Consider the following 25,381-nt stretch of genomic DNA (forward strand, 5'->3'; position numbering starts at 1 on the left):
CGAATATTAAGTCAGATGTTTTGATGTTTCACTATCTTTTGGTTTGGTTTGGGGTTCTTATTTTTTGATAAATATGGAAGTTATTTATAGAAATCTCACCATCAAATTATTTTTTATTATTTAAAAATCAGTTAATTCATTTTTACTGCATTTTAAAATTTACCTTTACATGTTTTATGAGTGTTCTTCTTTATATACTGTTCCCCACTGTACTCTAAAACAAATTAACCAAGGCTGGCTAGAGTAGTCAGGAGACAGTTAAACTAATAACAAAAAGGGAGACAGCGAAAAGAGGGAAGATATGCACTCTCAGCACAAAACCGAGATGTTGAGAACAAAACCAAGAAATCAAAGGATAAGCAGAGAAGAAATTATTGAATTGCCTATACACCAATACTAGGAACCTGAGTAACAAACAAGAGGAACTGGAAATGTTCATTTATTAACATACATTTTATCTAGTTGCTATTACTGAAACCTAGTGGGATGATTCGCATGATGGAACGTTAAATAGATAATAACCATTGATTTTAGGAAGGATCAAGTGGGCAAAAGGGGAGAGGGAGTGGTACTCTATGTCAAGAGGCACTACCTGTTTCCAAGTCATTGATAACCAGGAATAAAATTATCTTACATGCTTATGGCTCAATGTCCTAACAGTTAAAGCACAAGATGGGGTAGAAGTTGGTGTCTGCTACAGACCACCAAATGACAATAGGGAACAGGCTGACCACCTCTTTATGCATCTATGTATAAGAAAAAAAAAAACTGTGGTCATGGGAGACTTCAATTTGAGTGACATATGCTGGAGGTATCATGCTGCCAGTACTAAAAAAATCCGGAATTTCTAAACATTATAGATGACAGTTTCCTAACTCAAAAAGAGTTGCAGCCAACACAGTGAATTCTTTATTAGACTTTGTCCTAACAAATAAAGAGGAACTGACCACAGAACTAAAAATTAGGGCTATCAAACTATTAAAAAAATTAATTGTGATTAATCACAAGATTAAAAAATAGTTGTGATTAATCGCAGTTTTAATCGCACTGTTAACCAATAATAAAATCAATACCATTTATTGTGGATGTTTTTACATTTTCAAATATATTGATTTCAATTACAACACAGAATACAAAGTGCAGAGTGCTCACTTTATATTATTTTTTATGACAAATATTTGCATTGTAAAAAAGATAAATAGTATTTTTCAATTCACCTCAGGAAAATATACAAATGTGCAACTTACAAATGTAGAATTTTTTTTGAATTTTTTTTAAAAAACGTAAGACTTTAGCGTAGTGCCCGTTAGAGTAATCTGCTGGGGGGCCGTGAGACAGTTTGTTTATATTGACTGTCTGCAGGCACAGCTGCCCACAGCTCCCAGTGGCCACGGTTCACCATTCCTGGCCAATGGGAGCTGTGGGAAGCGGCGTGGGCTGCAGGGACCTGCTGGCCGCCACTTGCCACAGCTCACGTTGGCCAGGAACAGTGAACCGCGGGTGGCCATGGCAATGTAAACAAATTGTTTCATGGCCTGCCAGCCCACACGCTGCCCACCATTGCTTCAGAGCCTACAAGTCCACTCAGTCCCACTCCTTGTTCAGCCAATCACCACATTTACGGGAGATAATGCTGCCCACTTCTTATTTACAGACTACTGGACAGGGTCATGATCGATTAGTTCAGGGGCAAGGAGGGCAGACTGCTAGAGTCACCCGGGCGGGGGCAGGGGGAAGAGGGGTGTTCCTGTGGTGATGGCTCCAAAGCACCCTTTCCGTGCTTCACGTCCTCATGGCTGCTGGCAATTGCTCTTTCCCCTCCCCCTCATGTAAAACAAATAAACAGATTAACCCTGAGGGAGTAGGCACGAGACTGGCTCCGAGGAGTCAGGAGACATTTCAGCAATGTGCACCTCTGGTCTGGATAATACAGAGTCTCTTGTCTCTGGCTGCCTCCTGCTTGCTACCGCAGCAGGTGCCTGCCTCTCTCCCTACCTGGCGGCCAAGTCCCACCTCCAGAGGTGTGCAATTAACGCTTGTTTAAAAAAAAAAAAAAAAAGCGTTCATTTGTTTTGCGCTAAACACATGTCATTAATTGACAGCCCTACTAAAAACTAATGGTAGCTTAGGTACAAGTTATCATGACTTGATCACATTTATAATTTGAAAACAGAATAAATTCCACACTAATGTATACACTTGGTGCTTTAATAGGGCCAATTTCACAAAGTTAAAAACAACTGTTAGCTAAAAACGACAGCTTGGAAGAAGAATTCAATCAGAAAAATCTGAATAATAATTGGGAGTCGTTTAAGAACACCTTACTACATCCCCAAAAAGCTACAATCCCACAACTGAGGAAGAACACTGTGCTCCTGAAAAAAACCCAATCTGGTGTAGAGACGAAGTGAAGGCAGCTATTAAAAAAAATAGAGAGAGAGCGAGCGCAAGCGCAAATGAAAGAAAGGGGAAGCTGACAGTAATGAATACAAACCAGAAGGAATTGTAGAAAACTGATTAAGGGAAGCAAAGGGACACAAGGAGAAATCTATGGCCAGAAGAATTAAGGACAATAGGCAGTTTTTAACATTGTAAAGAACAAAAAGAATTCTGACACTAGTGTTGGCCCACTAGTAGATAGAAACAGTAGAATTATCAATAATAATGCAGAAAAGGCAAAAAAATGTTAATTAAAAATTTCTGTTCAGTATATGGGGAGAAAATAGATGATATAGTCTCATCACATTGTGATGACACTCTTTCATTCCACTAGTATTTCTAGAAGATGTTAGACAGATGCTACTAGAGTCACACATTTTTTAAATCAGCAAGTCCAGATAGCTTGCATCCAAGAGTTTGGAAAGAGCTGGCTGAGGAACTCGCTGGACCATTAATGTTAATTTTCAACAAGTCTTGGAGCACTGAGAAGGTTCCAGAAGGATGACTTGGGTAATTATAGGCCTCTCAGCCTACCATCCATTCCAGGCAAGATAACAAAGCAGCTGATCTGGGACTCAATTAATAAAGAATTAAAAGAGGGTAATGTAATTAATGCAAATCAGCATGGGTTTATGGAAAATACATCTTGTCAAACTAACTTGACATCTTTTTTTGATGAGATGACAAGTGTGGTCGATACAGGTGATGGTGTTGATGCATCAGACTTTTGTAAGGCATTTCACTTGGCAATGCACAACATTTTGACTAAAAAACTAGAATACAAAATTAACATGGCACTAAATGCATTAAAAACTGGCTAAGGGTACATCTTCACTACCTGCCGGATTGGTGGGTAGTGACTGATCCATCGGGGATTGATTTATCGCATCTCTTCTAGACGTGATAAATCGATCCCCGAATCGACGCCTGTACTCCACCTCAGCAGGAGAAGTAAGCAGAGTCGACAGGGGAGCCACCGCGGTCGACTCGCCGCCGTGAGGACAGCCAGGTAAGTCGAACTAAGATACTTCGACTAAGATACTTTGAACCCCCCCACCCCAAGTATAGCCCAGGCCTAAGTGATAGATCTCAAAATGTAACAGTAAACAGGTAATCAAGTTTGTTTCCAGAGGGGAGCCGCAGGAATCAGTTCTTGGCCCTATGCTAGTCAACATTTTGAAAATAAAACTCATTACTGATAAAGTCTGCAGATGACACAAAAATTAGGGAAGTGGTAAATAATGAAGAGGACAGGTGACTCATTCAGAGCAATCTGGATCACCTGGTAAACTGGATGCAAGCAAACGTGTTTTAGTAAAGCTAAATGTACACATCCAAGATCAAAAGAATGTAGGCCATACTTCAGAATCGGGGACTCTGTCCTCAGAAGCAGTTGTTCTAAAAGATTTAGGGGTTGTGGCAGATAATCAGCTGAATATGAGCTCCCAATAGGACACTGAGGCCGGAAGAGCTAATGCAAGCCTGGCATGCATAACCAGAGGAATCTTGAGTAAAACTAGAGAGGTTATTTTACCTCTATATTTGGCACTGGTACAACCACTGGTGGAACACTATGTCCAGTTCTGATGCCCACAATTCAAGGATTGTTGATAAATTGGAGAGGGTTTAGAGAAGAGCCTTGAGAATGATAGAAGGATTGAAAAAACTGCCTTACAGAAAGAGATTCAAGCAGCTTAATCTACTTAGTTTAACCAAGAGAAGATTATGAGGTGACTTGATTCCAGTCTATAATTATCTAGATGGGGAAAAAATATTTAACAGTGGTCTCTGCAATCTAGTGGAGAAAGGTATAACATGATCCAAAGGCTGGAAGTTGAAGTTAGACAAATTCAGACTGGAAATAAGGGAAATTTTTTTTACAGTGATGGTGATTAAACATTGAAATAATTTTCCAAAGGTCGTGATTGATACTTCACCACTGACATTTTTTAAATCAAGACTGAATTTTTTTTCTAAAAGATATGCTCTAGGAATTATTTTGGGGAAATTCAATGGTTTGTGTTATTACACGGTCAGACTAGAGGATTAGAATGGTCCCTTCTGACCTTGAAATCCATGAAGTACCAGAGCCCACTAAACATAACATCTAATGGTTACAGTACCTTCTCACTGGTGAAGACCTCCAAATGTGATATCAGTTCTTTTATTGCTCTCTCCTTTTCTGCCAGCTGAACCTACATGAAAAGAAGTTTGCTTCACTTACATTACAGAATGTATAACATTTCCCCATGTATTATGCTGTAAACTCACAACAGTCAGCAATTTAAAATCACATTTCTGTCTGAAAATATTACCTACTATAACTTTACAATTGAATGAAGTTAGCAAAAAATATTGCTCTATTTTCTTCGGTTTATTTACTGTGTGCATTTTTCAGCACTTTGTGTTTATTCGATGTCATTTAGCCTAGTAGCAGCGGGACATTAGGAGGACTCTTCTTCAAACACATGGCTAGGGAACAATGGGAAAGGGCAGAAGTGATGATGAGGATAGTGGTAAGGGATACATCTCTCCCAGGGAGGAGATTAGCAATGGGAGGTACATACTGATCCTGATGAAGCCCGCCAACAGATTTGCATTTGCATGGATGAGGGCCAACTACTTTGATGGTGTTGTTCTCAGGTCTGCCCATACTCCTACTCAAAAATCCCACATGAACATCAGTAGGTGGGATTAAAAAAAACAACAACTTATTTTTTTCTTGAAAAGAATTCTTATTAAATTTGGGTGTGATTCCACAACGCTCTACTTTGTTCCTCTTCCTATTCAATGTGTAGCCAGTAAAACTTACTTTATACTGGTCCTCCATTGCTGCTAGCTGGAGTTTTGCACTCTCACTGATTTTCACTTGTTCTTTCCATTTCAGCTCCAATTTGGCCAGTTCATCAGCATAAACACTGCATTTCATCTTCTCTTCCTAAAGTAGCATAACAGAAGTCATGATGAATCACTTAACATTTTACAAATCTAAGGAATTTTTTTTTTTTTTTTTATTATCTGACCACGCAACACTCAGTGCTTCCCAGAAATTAGATAACTGCCAGGTGGCTTTCCCTGTGGATTGATTACAGGCCCCTATTTAAGTGGTAAGGCTTTGAAGAGGACAAGGGTACTGGGGACTATAGCAATGAGGTCCAATATACTTTTCCTCCTTGAGCCTTCAACAAGCTGCTATTCTTCTCTCCTCTTATCTGTTCTATCTTTTCAGTATACACACAGTTTTACTCCTGTTCTTCAAAACATGCTGCCACTCTGTAAGATGTCTCACATCCACGTCAATAAAAAACCCATTCCAGCGAGCTTTGCAAACACCCAGAGCACTTTTCATCCAGAAGGCCAAAGGCAAAGGTTTCCTTTAAAGCATCCCATGTAACTCAAATGACCAACACAAGTCATGATGAACCAACACAAATACGACCCCCTTGCCCCCCCGCCACAGGAAGTAATGAATGCAATTGCCTTGCACATGTTATACCATGGTAAACAAACATATTAGCATAATATTTTTGTGAAAACAAGAACTGTAGGGTGGTAAGCTTAATGGAAACAAGTGAATGCACTTTATTTAAATAGTTGCCGCCAAAGAAGATCTCTTTGTAGATATTTCCATTCCACCATTTCAGGTTGTTCTCACCCCAATATTTGCTTTATAAATTACTGACATTCCACTTTCACCCAAAAATAGCAGACAATCAAACATGCAACAAAGAATACCACAGCACCAAAACAATAAGGTCCTAAAATTCTACTGTAAAGTTACCTTCTTATGATAAAGTTTCTATTATGATCACATCTGTGCTATATGAATGACTATTAAGGGAACAAACAGCTTGGGAGCTGAAAAGAGTATTTCAACGTTTTTTTGAGATTTATTCCCTGTAGCTACTTTCTGTTCAACTATCTGAAGCAGCCCTTTACTTACTGATAACATTTGCTTGCATTTCCTATACTTCTCTGTTTTCTCAGCAATTTCTTTCTTCATTTCATATGCTTGCTCCTTTACCACAAATTCTGAAACTACATCAGGTGAAATGGGGCTAGCTGCAAATATTAAAAAAAAATATGAATATTTGTTCTTTGTTTTTTAAATAAACACAGGGCAACAGGAATGAGTGAAGGGTGGACAACAGTTCAAATCTTGCCAATGTCACACAGTAATATGTATCTTGGAAGCAACGGGGACATGACCCAATCTCTGCTGGCCTCAGGCATATTAAGATGAGGGCAGCTGTATCAGGCTCTTTTCAATGAGGCCCTCAACTGGGCAAAGTTTGGATACCCATGCTGAACAGAAAATATTCCACAGCACATAAAAAGTGTTTGGAGAGTTGAACATCCCTTTGAGAAATTAAACCATTTATAAACTTCATTCTCAGAGCACAATATTATTGGTACATATATTTTACCCTTCTGAAAAAATGCTCAATATTCTAAATGTCAAAGTTGCAACTCTTTACTTTCTCTCCAGTATGTATTATGACATATTACATGTTCCTTTCTTTATGCTTAGAAGGCTAGATTTGTGGGAAGCGTGATAGTCCATGAAAATTACAACCTAGTCAAGCATTTTCTAGCAAACCATTAATGTCTATAAATTATTAGGATACATATTTGTCCTTTTCTGCAGATAACTAAACACTTTACCAGCACTGATTTTGCAATAAAATATATTAAACTGTAACTGTGCCATAGCTGAAGAGATGTTATGTTACTGTATACATTTTGAGATTTCTTTTTAATGAAATTCTGTTTATTAGCTAAACAAAAATAAACAAACCATGATGTATATCTTAATAATTGCTCTTGATTAAACACCAAGTCAGGGCTCAATCCTGCCAACACTTACATATGTAAATTTCACTCATGTGAGCAGAACCAATGAGAATACTTATGGGTGCAAGTATTTGCAGAAGCAGGCTCTCAAACTTTTCTAATCTGTTTCCATTGGGTTATCCAAACATCAAGAGCTAGCTATTCATATACAAAAGTACTTTTATAGAGTACTTCACAAATAAATATTCTATTTGAGGTCAACAAATAGAAACCATTAAAAAAAGTTTATGTCGTTGATACCTGGAGATGTGGTCAACTTTTTATCTGTAATGACTGCAGTAGCTGTCTCAACGTTTGAGGCATCTGTCACTTTCTGTTGGTTCCCTGCAGTTTTCTTATGAAAAAAAATTGTTGGTACTTTATTCAAAGAAAACATCAAGAATTACCGTGAACTGCTGAGAACACAAATATGTTATAAATTTAACTTAGTTCACTACTTTTTGAAGAAGTGAATAACTGTACACCATCCACCGCTTTTGTTTAAACTTTAAAGAAAAACACAAAAGCAAACTAATATTTCTCTGACTTCACATTTTCTACTGGAAATGGACTCAAAGTTGGTGGTGTCAATGTGAGACAAGAATCAAATACACACACTTTATACTATCTCCACTGCATCTTTGCCACCGACCCTGAAATATGATCAGTTTATTGCTTTTATAATGCCATATTTTGTAATAATTTTCTTGCAAAAAAGTAATTATAAAAGTTATTTTACAAAATAGATTATGGATATCTCCACAGAGTATCTGCTAAACTTTAAAAATTTAAATTTAATATTCCAATTTAAACTGGAATCTATGTTATGAATTGGGACGAATACAGATTAATAAAAGACAGATCTTGGATACTATAGTTCCTTTTTTTTTTTTTTTTAAGCTAACGTTTGAGCTGGAAGTCAGATATACATGCCATACACACGACACACTACAACCCAAGACAAAGGCAGGGGACCAAGAGACATTATGGGTTGATAACTCATTCCCTATTGACCTTCAGGATGATACAGAAAATAGCAGATATGAATCAGGCAGCTTCTGCAATATCGATAGATCGATATAGATAAAATAAGCAACCAAGCACGCACATAAAAGAGGTGCAGATGCACAGTTCTGTTGCTGCATGAAAAGCCTTTACCCATCTCTGTACACAGTCTCTCTCCCAAGTTCTCCCTTCCTCTCTGCAGGGGAGATGAGTGAAGGAATGAAAATGCAGTGCCACCGTTTCCTCTCTTTCACAGTTGCTGAGAAGATGCCTCAGCAAAAGAATACTATGCCTTGAAGATAACCCAGTTTATAACACCACACAAACTCAATAAGCTTTCTACATATACCAAACACTCAGATACTATGTTTGGTTTTGACAGCGGATATCCAGCATCATAGATATAAGTTGGCTCTACTGCAGAAAGTATTATATTAATTGATCGCTCCTCACACAATGTTCTGATTCTTATTTAAATGTATTGTTCTTTGCTACAACAAATTTTAAACAAACGCTGAAAAGTCACAAAGAGCTAACAGATTCTCCAGTGCTACTTACTGTCTGGTCTACAAGTTTATTCACTTGTTTTTGGAGCTTTTGGCAATCCTTGAACTTTTCTCGATAATGGTCAGCAGCCATCTGCAGACGAAGCTTCAGATCCTCAACCTCTCTGCGCAGTTCCTGCTCTACTGTGTTCGAAATTTCCTTTTAAAAACAAAACAACAAAAAAAATCAGAAAATATATTCTCTTTTGTTCAAATCAATACTATAGAACCGTTTTTGAGCTGTGGTAATGAAGAGAAAGATTTGATTTTTTGGGGAGAGATGAGGGATAATTATTTTTCTTGGTTGCAAGAACACAGGTCCTACAAGAGCCACTTTGAGCAGAAAGTGGTGATGGAGTGAGAGGGCATTCATCTATGGGTCTGTCAGATGATCTGCATCCACCACAACATGAGTTTGAGCATTCTAGGGACTATTCTAATTTATGGCAACCGACTATGGTTCTGAAGGAACTAAGAATTGGCAGAGCACAACTCTGTTCCATCTGCCCCCTATGTCAGTGGGAGAAGCGGAGTGGAGATATATAATTGTTGCAGGAACCAAATAACTCCGCTTTAGCCAGTGGGGTAATTCTCACCTGTTCAGATTTGGCTCCTTTCTGCAGCCTGAATGGTTTAATGGACCAGAGATAATCTGGCCAATTTTTCTGAGAATCCTTTTCAAAGATACGTTGTAAAGTAATAAATACCTTTTCAACTCTACCCTCATAATAAAGAACGCTGGGATATTTGAAAGTGAGAGAATAAGGTAAGTTGCTTTTGCTACATTTTGGAAGCCTAGATGCACATTCCATTAATTTTCAGGCTGGCACACCATTTTAATAGTCCTATCTGTAATAGCCACAAGCCAACTGAAGTCAATGCAAGTCTTTTCATTTGACTTCAATGGGCTTTGGATTAAACAACCTCTAATGGATAATATACCCATTCATGATGGTTTTAAATATATTAATGTATTACTACTTATTAAAAAATAAAGCAAAGAATCCACTTCGATCCACAAATTCTGAACCATTTGAGAAAAGGATGTAGTTTTCTTCTAATGAGGAGAGAAAATTTAGCAAGAGAAGAATCCCATCCAGTAGTTCTTATCTCATTTGCACTGATTTTAGAACAACCTGACCCAACAACCTGACCAACAGACATTCAGAAGAGTTAAAAAGAGACAATTTAAAATAATCCAGATATATTGCTGTATTAGTCTGTAAGAATGTCTGAAAAAATATTTTAAATATTCCCATAAAAACTACTAAAGAATGTTCTTTCTAACCAGCCCATCTAGTCAATTTACATGCTTTAAATTACAAGTAATATCATCAATGGTGAGATAGAGGTTTTATTAATTATCCAGAAACAAGTTTTGTTTTCATGATTTTATCAAAACTGAAAACTCCTGTAACTAAACAAGCTCACATCATCAGGTTTTGTGATCATGAACAAAAAAAAAAAGTAACATTTTACCTGTTCATTTCTCACAAGAGTGACTTTTTTAAGCTCAGCTACAGCATCAGCAAGCTGCTTCTTCAACTTCTCATTTTCCAATCGAGCATCATGAAGATCTGCCATTGTCTTATCTCGCACATTTACTGTATCACTCAGCTCTTTTGACATTAAGACAGCTTCCTGCTTGCTAGCTTGAATATGATCTTCAGCTTTCCGAAGTTGTTCCTTTAAAATACCTGCATCCTCCTGAAAAAAAAACAAACAAACAAACTTGATGTTTGAATATAATGCTTTCCGTTGGCACGGTTATGGTTATGAGATCTGAACATTTCAAATAAAAAGCAAAATTCCCTGGCTCTAGCAAAGACATTATGAAGCATAATAAGTAAGAGACAGTTACTTTTCCGTAACTGGTGTTCTTCGAGATGTGTTGCTCATGTCCATTCCATACCAGGTGTGTGCACTCGCCACATGTACCGGTGCTGGAAGTTTTTCCCTCAGCAGCATCCGTAGAGGACTGGCTCTGGCACCCACATGATGCGGTATCAGGGCCGCTGGCTCCCCCACCCACAGTTCCTTTTTGTGGGAAACGCAGAGTAGTGGAGAAGGAGGGCGGGTTGTGGAATGGACATGAGCAACATGTCTCAAAGAACACCAGTTATGGAAAATGTAACTGTCTTTTCTTCGAGTGCTTGCTCATGTCCATTCCATATTAGGCGACTCCAAAGCAGTACCAACGGAAGTGGGTAGGAGTTCACGGACATGTTGATTGCAACACAACTCTGCCAAACCCAGCGTCGTCCATGGCCTCCGAGTGATGGCATAATGAGTCGTGAACATGTGGACAGAGGACTATGTTGCGGCTCTACAGATGTCCAGGATAGGGATGTGCGCCAAGAAGGCGGCTGAAGACACCTGAGCTCTAGTCAAGTGGGGTCTGACAATTGGCAGTGACGGAACCTCCACTAGTTTGTAACAGGTATTTATACATGAGGTAATCCAATTCGAAATCCTCTGCGTGGACACCAGAAGGCCCTTCAGCCTATCGACTGTAGCAATGAGGAGAGGAGTTGATTTACAAAAAGGCTTGGTACGTTTTAAGTAAAACCTTTGGAAATCCAGCGGGTGAAGATGCCTCTCTTCACTGGTCTTGTGTGATTTGGGACAGAATATGGGGAGGAAGATGTCCCGGTTCATATGGAAGGTGGATACTACCCTTGGCAGGAAGGCCAAATGGGGCCGCAGTTGAACCTTGTCTTTGTAGAAGACCGTGTATGGCAGTTCTGAGGTCAAGGCTTTAATTTCGGATACCCGTCTTGCTGACGTCACCGCCACCAGGAATGCGACCTGTGGGAAAGAGAGCAGGAACCAAGTGGCTCAAAGGGTAGGCCAGTGAGCCTAGACAGGACCAAGTTAAGATCCCACTGCAGGACAGGAGCCTATACCTGCAGGGAAAATCTCTCGAGTCCTCTGAAGAATCTGGCTGTCATGTCATAGGAGAACACAGTCTGTCCTTAGATCGGCAGGTAAAAAGCAGAGATGGCCACGAGATGCCCTCTAATGAAAGAATGTGCCATAGTCCAGGACAGCCTGTATGGAAGAATGCGAGGGAGAGATGCCATGTTCAGATGACCCCAGTGGGAAAACCTTGCCCACTTGGCCAGGTAAGTCAGTCTAGTTGAGGGCTTTCTGCTCCTCAGGAGGACCTGTTGAACCTCTTCTGAACAGGTCTGCTCCTCTGGGTTCAGCCACGCAGCATCCACACCAAGACCTGGAGGGAATAGAGGGTGGGATGTAAGAGCCGCAGGTCCAGTTGGTTGGGCAGGGGCCAGGGAGGGGCTGCTGTCAGGTTCATGAGCGTGCCAAACCAGGGCTGGCGAGGCCACACCAGGGCGATCATAACAACCTACGCATTGTCTCTCTTGATCTTTGCCAGGACCCTGCTGACGAGTGGAATCGGAGGGAATGCGTACACCAGGCTCCCTGACCATGACAGGAAGAAGGCATCAGAGAGGAAGCCTTGCTCAGACCTTGCTGAGAACAAAACTGGTGGCACTTCCTGTTCTGTCTGGTAGTGAACAGGTTCACTTGGGGAGTTCCCCACCTTTGGAAGATCATGCAGGCTACCTCTGGATGGAGTGATCACTCATGGTGAGAGGAGAAGTCCCTACTGAGCTGGTCCCCCAGCGTATTCTTGAAGCCGGAAAGATGATGTAGCCCACTGGATTATTTTGCTAGTTACTATATCCCACTAATCCAGCCAGCCGTATCAAATAATAGGTTTCTCTTTCTGAATTAATCCATTTCATTCTTATATTTTCTCAGTATTAATTCCTTTGAATTTAGGATGTGTTCAGGTATGTGTTTCCTAATAATAAGTTTTGCTGAAATGCAAGAAGCCTACCGGCCTGTAAGATCTGCTATATAGCAAAAAGTATAATCAGTTAAGAATACGTCAGGATAAAAGCTGGTAACCTTTGGCACAAATAAGAATGGTCCCTGAGCTTTGGGGAAACAAAGGGAGGAACTATCCACATCACTGAACAGGTTTATCTGGCATCTACAACCGGTTGGTAACTGCAGGGTACACCATAACTTGGAGGTCACCAAGAGAACCTAGGTTGGCAGTTCTGGAGCAAGATAATCCTTTATACAGAAAGTAAGTGTCATAATCCACTAACCTATAGGAGAAGGGTAGCCATAAATTTCTTAGGGTATGGAAATAAGATTTGGATATAGTAGGATGGGCCTGAATTACATAGTGTCAGGATCCTATAAAATACCTTGTAAGAAAGAAAGAGTCAGGAGGCTCTTCTAGCTCCTGAAGCTTTTCTTTAAGTGCTTTTTCCAGTAGCTCTCTTTTTCCTTTGTTCTCCTATATTCTATAGACTATCTTCTATCATGCTCTCAACTCAGCTTGTGCAGTATAGTATAACTACTCAACATTCCTAACTTTTGGGGAAGCCAGCACCATCGTGTTATCGGACATGCCAGGAATGAGGCTGGTCCTTCAACTCCTATTACTGGGTCCTCAAGGAAGGGTATGAGTATGTTAGGTTAAGGTACTTGTAATATAAATGTTACCACCAGGAGTTTTGGAATTCTTGTTTTGCAGTTATAAGTTTCATAGCATTTATTATTCTTTTGTTAATCTCAATAAAGTTTTTAACAATTTGGTCTTGTCCTCGGTGTACGTGTTCTTGCCAAGCACCCAAAGAGTCCTCTCCTGATATAGAACTCTGAGTTCTCGAACCCTGTAGTCTGAATTAGATAAGAACCTATAAATCTTCTGGTCGGAAGCGATCAGTGGCGAGCCATAAACTAACCCACCCATCAAATTCATGTCTACAATGACAAGCTTCCAGGTGGATTTGTGGCTGATGCAAAACTCCCATAGACGGTGCCTCTTGACAGAGAGCCAACAAGTGAGTTCTCCCTTGCCTGTTGATATAGAACCTTGAGGCTGTGTTGTCGTCAGGACTCATACCACCTTGCCCAACAGGTGGGGCAGGAACACTCCACATGCCAGCCAGACTGCTCTGAACTCTGAGGTTTATGTGCAACTTTGCCTCCTCCAGGGACCAAATCCCCTGTGTCTGGAGGTGCGAGCCCCAGTCATGGTCCAAGGCGTCCGACACCAACTCAATGGAGTGAGGGGGGTTATCGAACGGAACCCCCTCCAGGACTGTCCTGTAGTCGGTCCACCATCGCAGCGAGGTCAGTATCACCTGGGGAATGGTAACTATCTTTTCCAGGGGACTAGGAATAGACCATCAACAGCCATTGTTGCAGGGGCTGCATCCAGAGCCTGGCATAGTGGACAACGTACGTGCACGCTGCAGTGTGACCCAGCAGGCAGACCCTGGCTGTAGTCAGAGGGAATGCGGAAACTTCCACGATGAGGTTCATCAATATGTTGAACCTTTCCAGCAGCAGGACCACTCTGGCGCAGGTGAAGTCGAGGACCACTCCAATGAACTCTATCCTCTGCACCGGCACTAACCATATACAACTATATTACAGGTTTTCAAAGTTCGCAAGAACAGAGAACGAAACAATGCTACCCGAAGCAGCAGATGTTCCAGCACCATCACTGGCAGCAAGGAGGAACTGAGGGTGGGGGGAGCTGGCGGCGCCCCTTATACCGCACTATGTGGGCACCACTGCCAGTCCCCTACGGCTACTGCTAAGGCAAAAACTTCCGGCACCGCTGCATGTGGCGAGTACACACATCTAATATGGAATCAACATGAGCAAGCACTCGAAGAACTGTCTTGTACACGCTCCTATTTTTTCCCTTATTTTATTTACTCAAAATTGTGTACAACCATTTCTCCTTAAAATGAGTTTAAAAGTATACTATATATGAACAATCTTTGTTTCAAAATAAAAGTGTCAATAAATAATATTTTTACTTATTACTTTGCACACTACGTTTTTATTGCATTTCAAGCTTACATTTTAAACACAATTAACACAACTTTAAAAACGTATTTTGTACTCTACTAACATTACAACAGTTCTGATAAGCAGAAACAGCTATCTATAGTTTCACAAACAGAATTCACTTGTATGGTAGAGGAGACTTTACATAAAAAACACTGGGTGACATCCTCTCTCTTGCTCAGGCTCTGTACACCATGAAAAGGCTGGGAGTGGTGAAGAGGTGCCTTAAAAGCCCCATATCTGGCCAAAGGAGGATTCCTTTGGTGCAGGCAGTGGGAAAGATAAAGCTGTAAAGCTATCTTCCAAGGACCTGCTTCACAAGGTCTGGCATAGGAAGCGTGGACTATAGGAACTGTATACAATATATAGGGACTACAGCAGGACAGAGACAGAGTCACAGCACTGAAAAAGATTCCAGGCAGCACTGCATATCACAGGGCAGCTCCAGAAGGTTGATGCAATTTAAACAAGCACATGCCCTTTGGCTGTATTCTGGGCTGCACCCAATGCATTTCATTATTTCAGATACTTGAATTTAGCCATAATTCCATTCACCAAAGGTTGGTAGCCTAATATTCTCAAGTTAATTTTTTTTTCCCCAAAAGGACTAAGTGACATTGAAAGTAACAGATTAGTTTGAATACTAAATACACTAAATACACAGTATTAAATACTAAATACACTCAAGGAAATGTATAAAAAACACCCAACATAAAAATATTTCAGTGGTAAATGTTTAGTTGCTGAAAAGAGTACCACTGAATAGACCTCTGAGGTGTGGGAACAGTAAGTGAGGGATGCTTGGGAAGATGTCAAGAAGCAGCTGTTGAAGACAATTTGGGCCCACTTCAAAATGGCTACCATTACACGATGTTGGCCATCTGAAGTATCCAAAACCAGATTTTTTTAAAATAAAAGCAGGAGTGGAATCTTACAAAGACAATTCCATTTTTGTAAATGTAAATATACCTAGTTTGAATATGTGCTTTTCATTCATATACTAGTAAACAGGGTATAATTCCAGCATTACAGAATAAACTAGTGTCCAAAAGCCACAACAAAGATTGGGGCTTCATTGTACTAGATATTCTAGAACCACACGATCACTGCTTGTTTACCCCTTTGGTACTAGGTCATATTAATCAGTTACAACTCTGCAAATCTGTGGGATTTAGTAACGCATAATAAAGAAATGGCAGGGACTCCTCAAGAAATGGCAGTAAGTGCTCAGCAAGATTAACAAATGAAATATAGATACTGTTTTATCCACTCCTGGAACACACACTTCTGAGGTAAAACACAGTAGTTGTTTTATCAATATATTCAGCAGCAAAATCATAAAGCAGTCAAAAGAAGGAAATGAGAAATACCGTATCTAATCTAAACTGCAGAAAACATGCTCTCCTCTTTCCTCTCTTGCTATTTCCCTTGTCAATAGCACTACTTTCACACTTCCATTTCCCATTTCCAATGAATACCATCCCCACAATCCTTGTTACTAGATTGCAAGTTTCTTGATCTTGATGACTCCTTCAAAGAGAAGACTAACACCAGTTGATTTGACTTCCTTGTCATACACCACCCTAAATCCTCTCTATTTTGGTTCCTAACTTTTCCACACTGCTCTCAAGGTTAATCCTTCCTGAAAAAATCTTGGAACCAATTCTCTGCTCTCATTCTCCTTGAGCTTTTTGCTGATCTTGTCCTCTTGTTTAATATCTTGTCCTCCCTTGGTTTTCATGTTACTGTTAAATCTTGTCAGTGCATTATATGAATTGTTCCTTCAACATCTCTTTGGTGGATCCTCTTCCTCTCCCTCCGCACAACTCCATAAAGTGAAGTCCTAACAGGGCTATGACATTTGGCTCCCTTCTCTTCTGGTATTTTTATCTACTGACATGACAACTACCATCTCTGTTCAGACAACTAACAAATTAACTCTCCATGCCTGGGTACCTCCATCTCTCCCTTCATTTTAGCCTGACTCAGATATCTCCCTCCCCAGATATTTTTCCCATCACCTCAAACTTAGCATGGCTAAAACTGAACTCATTTTGTTCCTAAACCCTCTCCCACTTTCTCATGTCTCTTTCTTTATTGAAAACTCCACTATCCTCGCTGACATTCAGGTATACATCCTGGAGGGGACCTTCAACTCCTCCCGCACCTTTGCAAAACACGCAACTTTAAATTAAAAATGATTTCAGCTTGTGAAATGTATTTCAAATTGGGCCAGTTATATGAGTACCGCTTACCTTGTTTGAGGAGGAAAGCAAGAAAGCTCTCTTCAGGTTTTCTTTTTCAGCTATACATAGCTGTAACTTGCCAACCTCCTCTTTGTAATGGGATATCATATTTTCTTTGTTTGCATCCAAATTCTTTAATGTATGGACCTCTTTTACTAGCTTGGTGTTTTCTATTTCTGTATTCTTCAAGTGTATCTGTAATGATGCTCAAAAGTGTCAAACTCATCTTTTCCAATTAAATCACAGAAATCAGTCACTTTCTAAAGACTATTGTGTATCTCAGATCAAAGAATAACTTCTTACCTGTTCATTTAAATGTTTTCTAAGTCCTCCTGTATCAGGCTTGACTATCAGTTTCTGGCAGACACCGATACTTATCACTTGATAATGTCACTATCCTTATATTAGAAGCTTTCTGATTGCTACTTTCCAGCTGTACCATCCAACACCAGCTTTATTATACTACTAGAAAACACAGCCTTGTTCTAAGAATAGAGCAAGCATAACAATTCTGAAAACTCTAACACAGTAGCTCTCAACCTTTCCAGACTACTGTATCCCTCTCAGGAACCTGTACCCCTTTCACCTCACTTAAAAACTACTTGCTCACAAAATCAGACTTAGGAATACACAAGTGTCACAGCATACTATGACTGAAAAATTACTTACTTTCTCATTTCTACCATATAATTATAAAATAAATCAACTGGAATACAAATATTGTACTTACTTTTCAGTGTATAATATATAAAGCCATATAAACAAGTCATTGTCTGTATGAAATGTTAGTTTGTACTGACTTTTGCAATAGGCTACATAAAAAGCACTAGCAAACTAGGCAAATATCTAAATGAGTTGATGTATCCCCTGGAAGACCTCTGCGTACCCCCAGGGGTGCGTATACCCCTGGTTGAGAACCACTGGACTAACACTTTCCTCACCAGGATGGGATGTCTAGACAGATATAAAATGATTTGGGGGAAATTACAGAGAGGCGTCACTCTTCTAACAACATCCTCTTATACCAATCTAGACAAATGGGACTGCAACAACAGTGCCCAGTACCAGAGACAATGAGTGGGACTATCTGGAAAGAGCAGTCAGTTACAACCAAGTAATATTTGAAGATGCCACCATACTAATATGTAATGTCTAGTTAATAAGTGTTACAAATCCCAAGCATGTGCCCAATGCAGGTCTAGAAGTCTCCCATTTGCTCTGTCCATTCACAAGGAGAACATTGTGGTTATGGAATGTGCCTTGATGTTTACAGGAGAGTTAGGGACTAGGCTTTTCCAGTATTGTCTCTAATACAAAGAGCTGCTCCTTGGATGCAGACATGCTTTCAGGCACACCCTGATTTTTTTGTTTTAAAAGCTATCTAGACAACCTAAAGATGTTAACGTTCTAACATCTCATCCAGACAACTGCTTCTAAGAGAAGACAAAGAACGATAGCCTTAAGTAAGCCCTAGTACAAGCTAGTAGAGACATTTCTGAAGTACCACTAATTCCTGTATCTACCTTCTCAAATCCATTTGTCTGAGGTAGTACAATAGATTGATATAAAAAGAAATACACATTCATTATAACCAGGATGGCTCCAGCAGCTCACTTTGACTCATTAGAAGGGTTTGGAATTTTACCATTGAAGTCTTGTCTACAACAGAAAGGGTTTACAAGTATAGCTACACTGGCTAAACCACCTAGTGGAGATGCAGTTTGTACTAGCAAAAAAGAGTTCAATCATTGGGTCTCCATTGATACAGTATGCCTCTAGAGACCCTTCCACATCTTGTGCCAAATTCTGATGTTTTTCCCATCCATTTTTATCTAAGAGTATTCAGTTTATCACATCTCTCTCTAAAATGACATTAGTCTTATTCTAAGTCATCTAGCTTAAGGACGTGCAGCTAGAAAGAATAGTTACCTTGTAAAGTTCCTTCTCATCCTTTTCAGTCTTTAACTGACATTCAAGTTGTTCTTTCTCAAAGACGACTTTCTTCAATTTGTCTTTCAGACTAGGGAATGGATTGATTGATATTAATGTAGTAACTCATTCGAATATTACGTTTCTTCTCAATTTATATGAGTGCATAAACAAACACTAAAATAAAACAAATCTGGCAAGAAGATGGCCAAATACCTGTCTAACTCAGTTTCTTTTGCAATAGCTTTCTGAGTAACAGTCATGATATCTTCTTCAAGTTGGAGAACTTTCGAAGTAGTTTCATCATACTTTTTCTTTAGTTCTTCATTTTCAATTTTAAGAGCTTCTGATGCTTGAAGATTATCCTTTTAAAATATATATACATAGATAGATATAATTTATAAGGAATACATTTAGAAACTCATTTTCAAATAGTTTAGCGCAGAGGTGGGCAAACTATGGCCCGCGGGCCGGGCCCTCCTGCCCAGCCCCTGAGCTCTTGGCCCTGGAGGCGAGCCCCTGCTATTCCCCCTCCCTCGCAGCCTCAGCTCACTGCGCTGCCGGTGCAATGCTCTGGGCGGTAGGGCTGCGAGTTCTTGCAGGGCAGTGCAGCTGCAGAGCTGCAGCCTGACCCGGTGCTCTGTGCTGCGCGGTGGCATGGCTGGCTTCAGCCGGGCAGCACAGTGAGCCGTGCTGTCTGGTGCTCTGGGTGGCAGGGCTGTAGCGTCGCCAGCCACCAGTGCTCCAGGCAGCACGATAAGGGGGCAGGGAGCAAGGGGGTTGGATAGAGGGCAGGGGAGTTCGGGGTGGTGATCAGGGGGTGGGGTGTGGATAGGAGTCAGGGTGGTCAGAGGGCAGGGAATGGGGGGTTGAATGGGGGCAGTGGTCTGGGGAGGGGGTGGAGGGGCAGGCAGTCAGGAATGAGAGGAGGGGTTGGATGGGGCAGCGGGGGCAGTCAGGGGTGGAGGTTCCGGGGGTGGTCAGGGAGAAGGGGTGGTTGGATGGGGCAGGGGTGGGCCACACCTGGCTCTTTGGGGAGGCACAGCCTCCCCTAACTGGCCCTCCATACAATTTCGGAAACCCAATGTGGCCCTCGGGCCAAAAAGTTTGCCCACCCCTGGTTTAGAGGGCCAATTTCTATACTTTAAAAGTTGGCTCTGCTCTAAACATCTTCCTTATTACATTCATTAATGTATTTTTAAAATGTAATTTTCCACTTTAAATCAAAACACACTGTATTTATTATAAATTCTGAACTAACTCAATTGTGCATACATACAACCTATTTTCATACTGTAGCACACTTGTTCAACTAAGGAAATGTGGGATGTAAATCAATTGTTTTTTGGTCATGTTACATCTTTCCAGCTCTTGGTATTTTTAAAAAATCAATACTTATGACTCTAAAATGGGAACATACTTGCAAAAAAGAAAATTCAGTTTTAAAGATTTAATGCAAATTGGGGTCTTGAGTATAATACAGGTCACCATATAAGTGTGACTAATCAACTCACCAGAAGGGAGAGAAATTGTATCAGGTGCTCTAACTGAATATACTTTTAACTACAACTTTTAACAAGATGAAACAGAAGGGACTTAAAGACTTAATATCACACTGTAGAAGAAACTGTACTAACACAGAGATGGGCTGCATGGCCCCAAAAGGTCTTTTCCAGTTCTAATTTCTTAGGTCTCTAATGTTGTATCTTTTCATATAACTGTATATATTTATAAGCATGTTGCCAACTACATACAGAAAATAGGTGTATTTACTTAACACCTATATATAAATCCACACAAGGGATTAAGGATTAAGCAGAGATCGAAAAGGGAAAATAAAAAAAACAAATAACTAAAGCCCTGCACAGATACAAAAATGTGTATCCGCATCCAATCCGCAAAAATTGTCTGTGGATATCCGCAGATTTGCGGGGCTGTACTCACCATGGCCGGGCTGAGGCTCCGAGCCCCACCCCGCAACAGAGCCCGGTTGCGGAGAGCCCTGCTGGCAGCTGTGGGGAGCCCACGCAGAGTTGCAGACCCTCCGCCGTCCTCAGCCAGGCAGGGACACAGCAGGAGACCGCTCTCAGGCCCCCCCACACACACACACACTGCGGGCAGAGCCACAGCGGCATGGAGGGTGACCTGTGGAGCTGCCTTGGCCCCCGGCCCAGGGTAGATGCAGGGTCCGCCGTGGCTCCCCACAGCGGCCTGCACAGCTCTTACCGTCGCTGGGCTGTGACTCCAAGCCCCACTGCCACCCATCCCAGCAGGAGCCAGGTTGGGGAGAGCCACGCTGGCAGTTGTGGGAAGCCTGGGTCCCTCCACCTGCCTTGGGCAGGACCTGGGGGGCAGGGACACAGGCCAGGGGCTGCTTGTCCCCACTCCCTCGCCCAGGGCATGTAGAGGAACCCAGGCTCCCCACAGCTGCCAGCATGGCTCTTCCCGACCCAGCTCCGGCGGAGGGGCTCGGAGCCACAGCCTGACCACTGTGTTCTTTATTACTGGTAATGACTGTAAAGAGGTAGATTCTAGCTGCCAATGCTGTTTATGATGCCTATGGCTAAAGAGAATCCAGCTCATTCTCCCATAACTATCAGTTCTAAAATGTTATCAGTAGTAAAACTATGTTTTTGTCAGTCAAGCAAGCAGATACAACTTTGGAAAACATCTAAAATAATTCCTTATCATACTTAAAACATACTTTAAAAATACATTTGTACCTGCAAATCCAAAAAAACCCAGGGTTTATCATAAAAACTAAAACATAACCTCACTTGTATCAGCCACTACAATTATTATTTCAATTTCTAAGAAAATACAGAAGTGAGAAACAAGTGAATACATCTAAATTAACTATGAAGGCAATGTACATTTGCTTTCAACAAAACCTTAAAACGCTTATATTGTGCATAAATCTCAGATACTTAAAAAACAGATTTAAGGCTTAATCCTGCAAACACTCATGTGAAGTAACACTGTTCACATAATTAGCTCCACTAGCTTCAATGGGATTACTCAAATGTGTAATGTTTGCAGGAAGGAGTCTATGGACACTACAAAAATGTACAAACAAAAAAGCCCCATATTGATTTTGTAGCACATATTATAGTTTACTTTAGGACACATGAGTTCTGTCATTTCACAGAAAACTGCCATTTGCTCATGGCTATTCTCATAAATACATAATTTTAAATAAAATGCAAGAACTTCATTTATCTGTACGATTTAAGAATATCTGCAAATTAGTCCTTCCACCAAATTAGATGGACAATTTGTCTAAATTAATCAGTTTAAAAAATAAGTAAAGCAAGATCAATTAAAACATTTACAGGTAGTCAAACAGTTTTCTCCTCATAAGAACAGTGACAGCACCTAAGGGAGAAATTCCTGGTGCCAAAACAAGTAACTCTGGGGGTTGTTTAATTTTTAAAACCTTTTTTTTTTAAATTTATTTTAAACAAACAAGATTTCCACCCACAAAAGGTTCAAATTTTAAAAACGTGCATGTTATCAAAAATCATATAGTTTGGGTAAAAAAATGGCACAGAAAATATTTTAAAAATGCTCAGTTTTTGTACTTTACACAGATCCCACTTTACTTGTGGGATCTAATCTGGGCACTTGCAATGCAGACTGAACACACTACATTAGTAACAAGGTGCTCCCTGTCATTTTCTAACCATAGGAGCACTTCTAGTAAACCAGGTAGGGAAGCCAACTCAAAATGAATATTTGATATTTGAATACGACTTTTAAATGAACAACATTATCATGCAGATAATTGCTGTAGAACCTGGATTTATGCTGAAACACGTTAGAGGAATAAATCAGATTAAATATAAAAATGTTTTCAAACAGCAAAATAAATTTAAGACCTGCTGAAAGAACAAATTTATTAAATCAATAAATCTGCCCGTGTTCCAGTTTATATCAGTGTTATATATACTGAAATGTTTTCCAAAAGTTTACAGGATCAAAGAAAAAGCAGGTTAAAAGAACAGATTTACTGTACAAAGTTATACATTTAGAAAGCTACTGTACGAGTTGTCACCACTGCAACGTTAGAACATTGTTCACTAGTCCTATCTGGCCACCAGAGGGAGACAACTAACTGCTTAAGATTCAGAACTGCAGTACCTTTGCTGTGTACAGTCAACCCAAAATTACAAAATCTCTGTTTATGAAACTTTTAGTGGTGGCACAAGCTGTCAAAAGGGGAATTCAAATTAAGGCTGACACTTTAACTACAACATGCTCCTTGTGCCCAGGCAGGGCAATATTATGTCTAAGAATATCATGCAACCAGATGTAATGGGATAGAGCTTAGCACAACAAAATGGAAAGTTAAATGACGAAAGTTAATGACAGAAAGGCAGATATAATATACCAATAAATACCCCAGGCCAAAATGACACATGATCTTATTGAAGTAACTGAAGATCTCATACATGGTTACCAGAAGGACTATCAGGATTCTTCAGAGCACTGAGGCTTTTCTACCAGTTTCTTTCTGGTATGATTAAGAATGGTTTGCACAGCTTTGGAACAGGAACATTCTAGGATTTATGCCCATCCAAATACCAAGCTGTGAGATGAAGAGCATCCAGGGTGGGATGCCTGACCCTGCCATTCTCTTGGGTCAAGAGACCCAGAGGGTCTGAATGCTGATAGGTGAACAGAATGACCTGTGTAGTAGACTTGGAAACCAGAAATATCTGGGCCATTTGGGGAAGATGAGGATGACCTGTGCCCTAGCTAGTAAAATCTTCCTCAGAAACCAAGACAGCAGCGGAATGGGAAGGAAGGCACAGCTCAAGTGATCTATCCACTGCACTAGCAGTGTGTCACCTAGGTCATTAAGCTCCCCAGAGCAGTACAATAGCAGAGCATCAGTCCTTGAGCTCTCCTGGACCAGTGCATATTGCACTTCCTGTTTGCCTGGGAGGCAAACTGGCCGCAATGTAGGTCCTCCATGAAGTGAAGATGCTGTTTACAATTGAATCATGAAACTCCCGATCAGATTGGTGGTGAAATGCCTGCTGAGACTGTCCAGCATTGAATTCTGGACGCCCAGGAGAGACACTGCTGATAGGATGATGTAATTCCGGATACACCATTTCCATAAGTTGACTGCCTCTATACACAGGGAGGATGGATCTCACCCATCCCTGCTTATTTATACAGAATACTGTTATGCTATCCGACAGTATCAGAACTTGCGGAGATTGTACGAGTGGTAGGAATGCTTTGCAAGGATCTCTACTGCTCTCAGGTCCAGAATCAGGTGCATTCTGGTTTTCTGAAGCATAAGGCAACTGTAACACCAACTTGTTGTGTGTAGGGGATAGAAAGGCAACAACTCACGTCCAGGGTCCATCTACCATGTCACCTCATGGTGTTCATGCTACACTTGCTCAGTGCATATACTGTTTGGTGGCATACTTCTAGACAATGGAGGCGAGGTCTGGTGAAAGGCATCACATAAGAACATGACACCATATGCCCCAAGAGAGTGAGGCACATCTGAACTGATGTTCTAGGAATCTGTGTAACTAGGTCTACCAGAGCACCCATGGTGCAAAGATCTTTCCTGGGGATGGGAGTTGGTCTTTGCCCTGATCAAATCCAAGGTCACTCCGAAAATTTTACGGTCCGCATCAGGCAGGGATTTCCCTACACCCTGCTGAACTCTCCAGTCACCACCACCCCTCACCACTCCAGGGTCAAATCAAACAAGATGAAGAACATACCAAGAGCCAAGAGTATATCAACATGTCATCTGAAGATTCAAGTGGTGTATCAACATCCGAACAGCCCAAAGCACAAATACAGCTACCTACTGAAGAAACAGTGTCTCCACAACCTAAATTCAGTTCCAGATGTTTGTCGGCTAAACTTTTCCCATTTATTGAAATTACAAAAGAAGACTACTGGTGTACTCTTGCAAATAACCTTACAAAAGAGGAAAGCTTCGTACTGCTATAATTGGTAAACCTGGAGGAGCTTGATTTGCCAGACCAATCAGCAACACCAATGCTGACAAACTCTATGAAAAGGCTACAAAACACCAAGTCTCTGGACTGCATCAACATTCAGAAAGCCTTATAAACCAGGCACTGTCAAAGCCAGTTTTAGAAGTACTTAATGAGGCTTTAAGAATGCTGAAGACTCAACACAGTTTATTTAAGCAAGAGATACCACACACTACAAGCTGGAGGCCAATGTTAAGTGCACTGTCATTTGTTAACTTGAAGTCGGATACTGGCTCCGAACAAGACCGGCAAATGCTCACTATATTTCTGCAAGAAACTCAATTCACTGGTTAGAATCAAGCGGTGCAACAGTGAAAGACTCAGCAGTTGAAAAATTGAAGAACTCTCTCATCACCTTAAAAAATTTGCATACACGGCTGATGAATGCACCCATGCAAACGGGCAACAAGCATTAAGTCATTGCATACATTATCTTGATGTC

At 40.7% G+C, this 25,381-nt stretch overlaps 1 protein-coding gene across 3 annotated transcripts in view; it reads right to left on the reverse strand.

Annotated features, from left to right (window-relative positions):
- The window catches only part of TAX1BP1 (Tax1 binding protein 1), a 93,122-nt gene that overhangs the window by 20,582 nt on the left and 47,159 nt on the right, over nt 1-25,381 (reverse strand). The window contains exons 6-14 of one of the 3 annotated variants that reach the window (XM_077811341.1): nt 19,121-19,269; nt 18,905-18,995; nt 16,985-17,170; nt 10,302-10,529; nt 8,836-8,982; nt 7,534-7,627; nt 6,383-6,501; nt 5,252-5,377; nt 4,563-4,634 (exon numbers count right to left, since the gene is read on the reverse strand). In XM_077811341.1, the coding sequence (XP_077667467.1) occupies nt 4,563-4,634; nt 5,252-5,377; nt 6,383-6,501; nt 7,534-7,627; nt 8,836-8,982; nt 10,302-10,529; nt 16,985-17,170; nt 18,905-18,995; nt 19,121-19,269 (1,212 nt within the window). The remainder of the gene's footprint in view (nt 1-4,562; nt 4,635-5,251; nt 5,378-6,382; nt 6,502-7,533; nt 7,628-8,835; nt 8,983-10,301; nt 10,530-16,984; nt 17,171-18,904; nt 18,996-19,120; nt 19,270-25,381) is intronic. The other 2 variants (XM_077811342.1, XM_077811343.1) reach the window with 2 other exon arrangements.

This window comes from Eretmochelys imbricata, chromosome 2, assembly GCF_965152235.1.
Source record: "Eretmochelys imbricata isolate rEreImb1 chromosome 2, rEreImb1.hap1, whole genome shotgun sequence".
NCBI lineage: Eukaryota > Metazoa > Chordata > Testudines > Cheloniidae > Eretmochelys > Eretmochelys imbricata.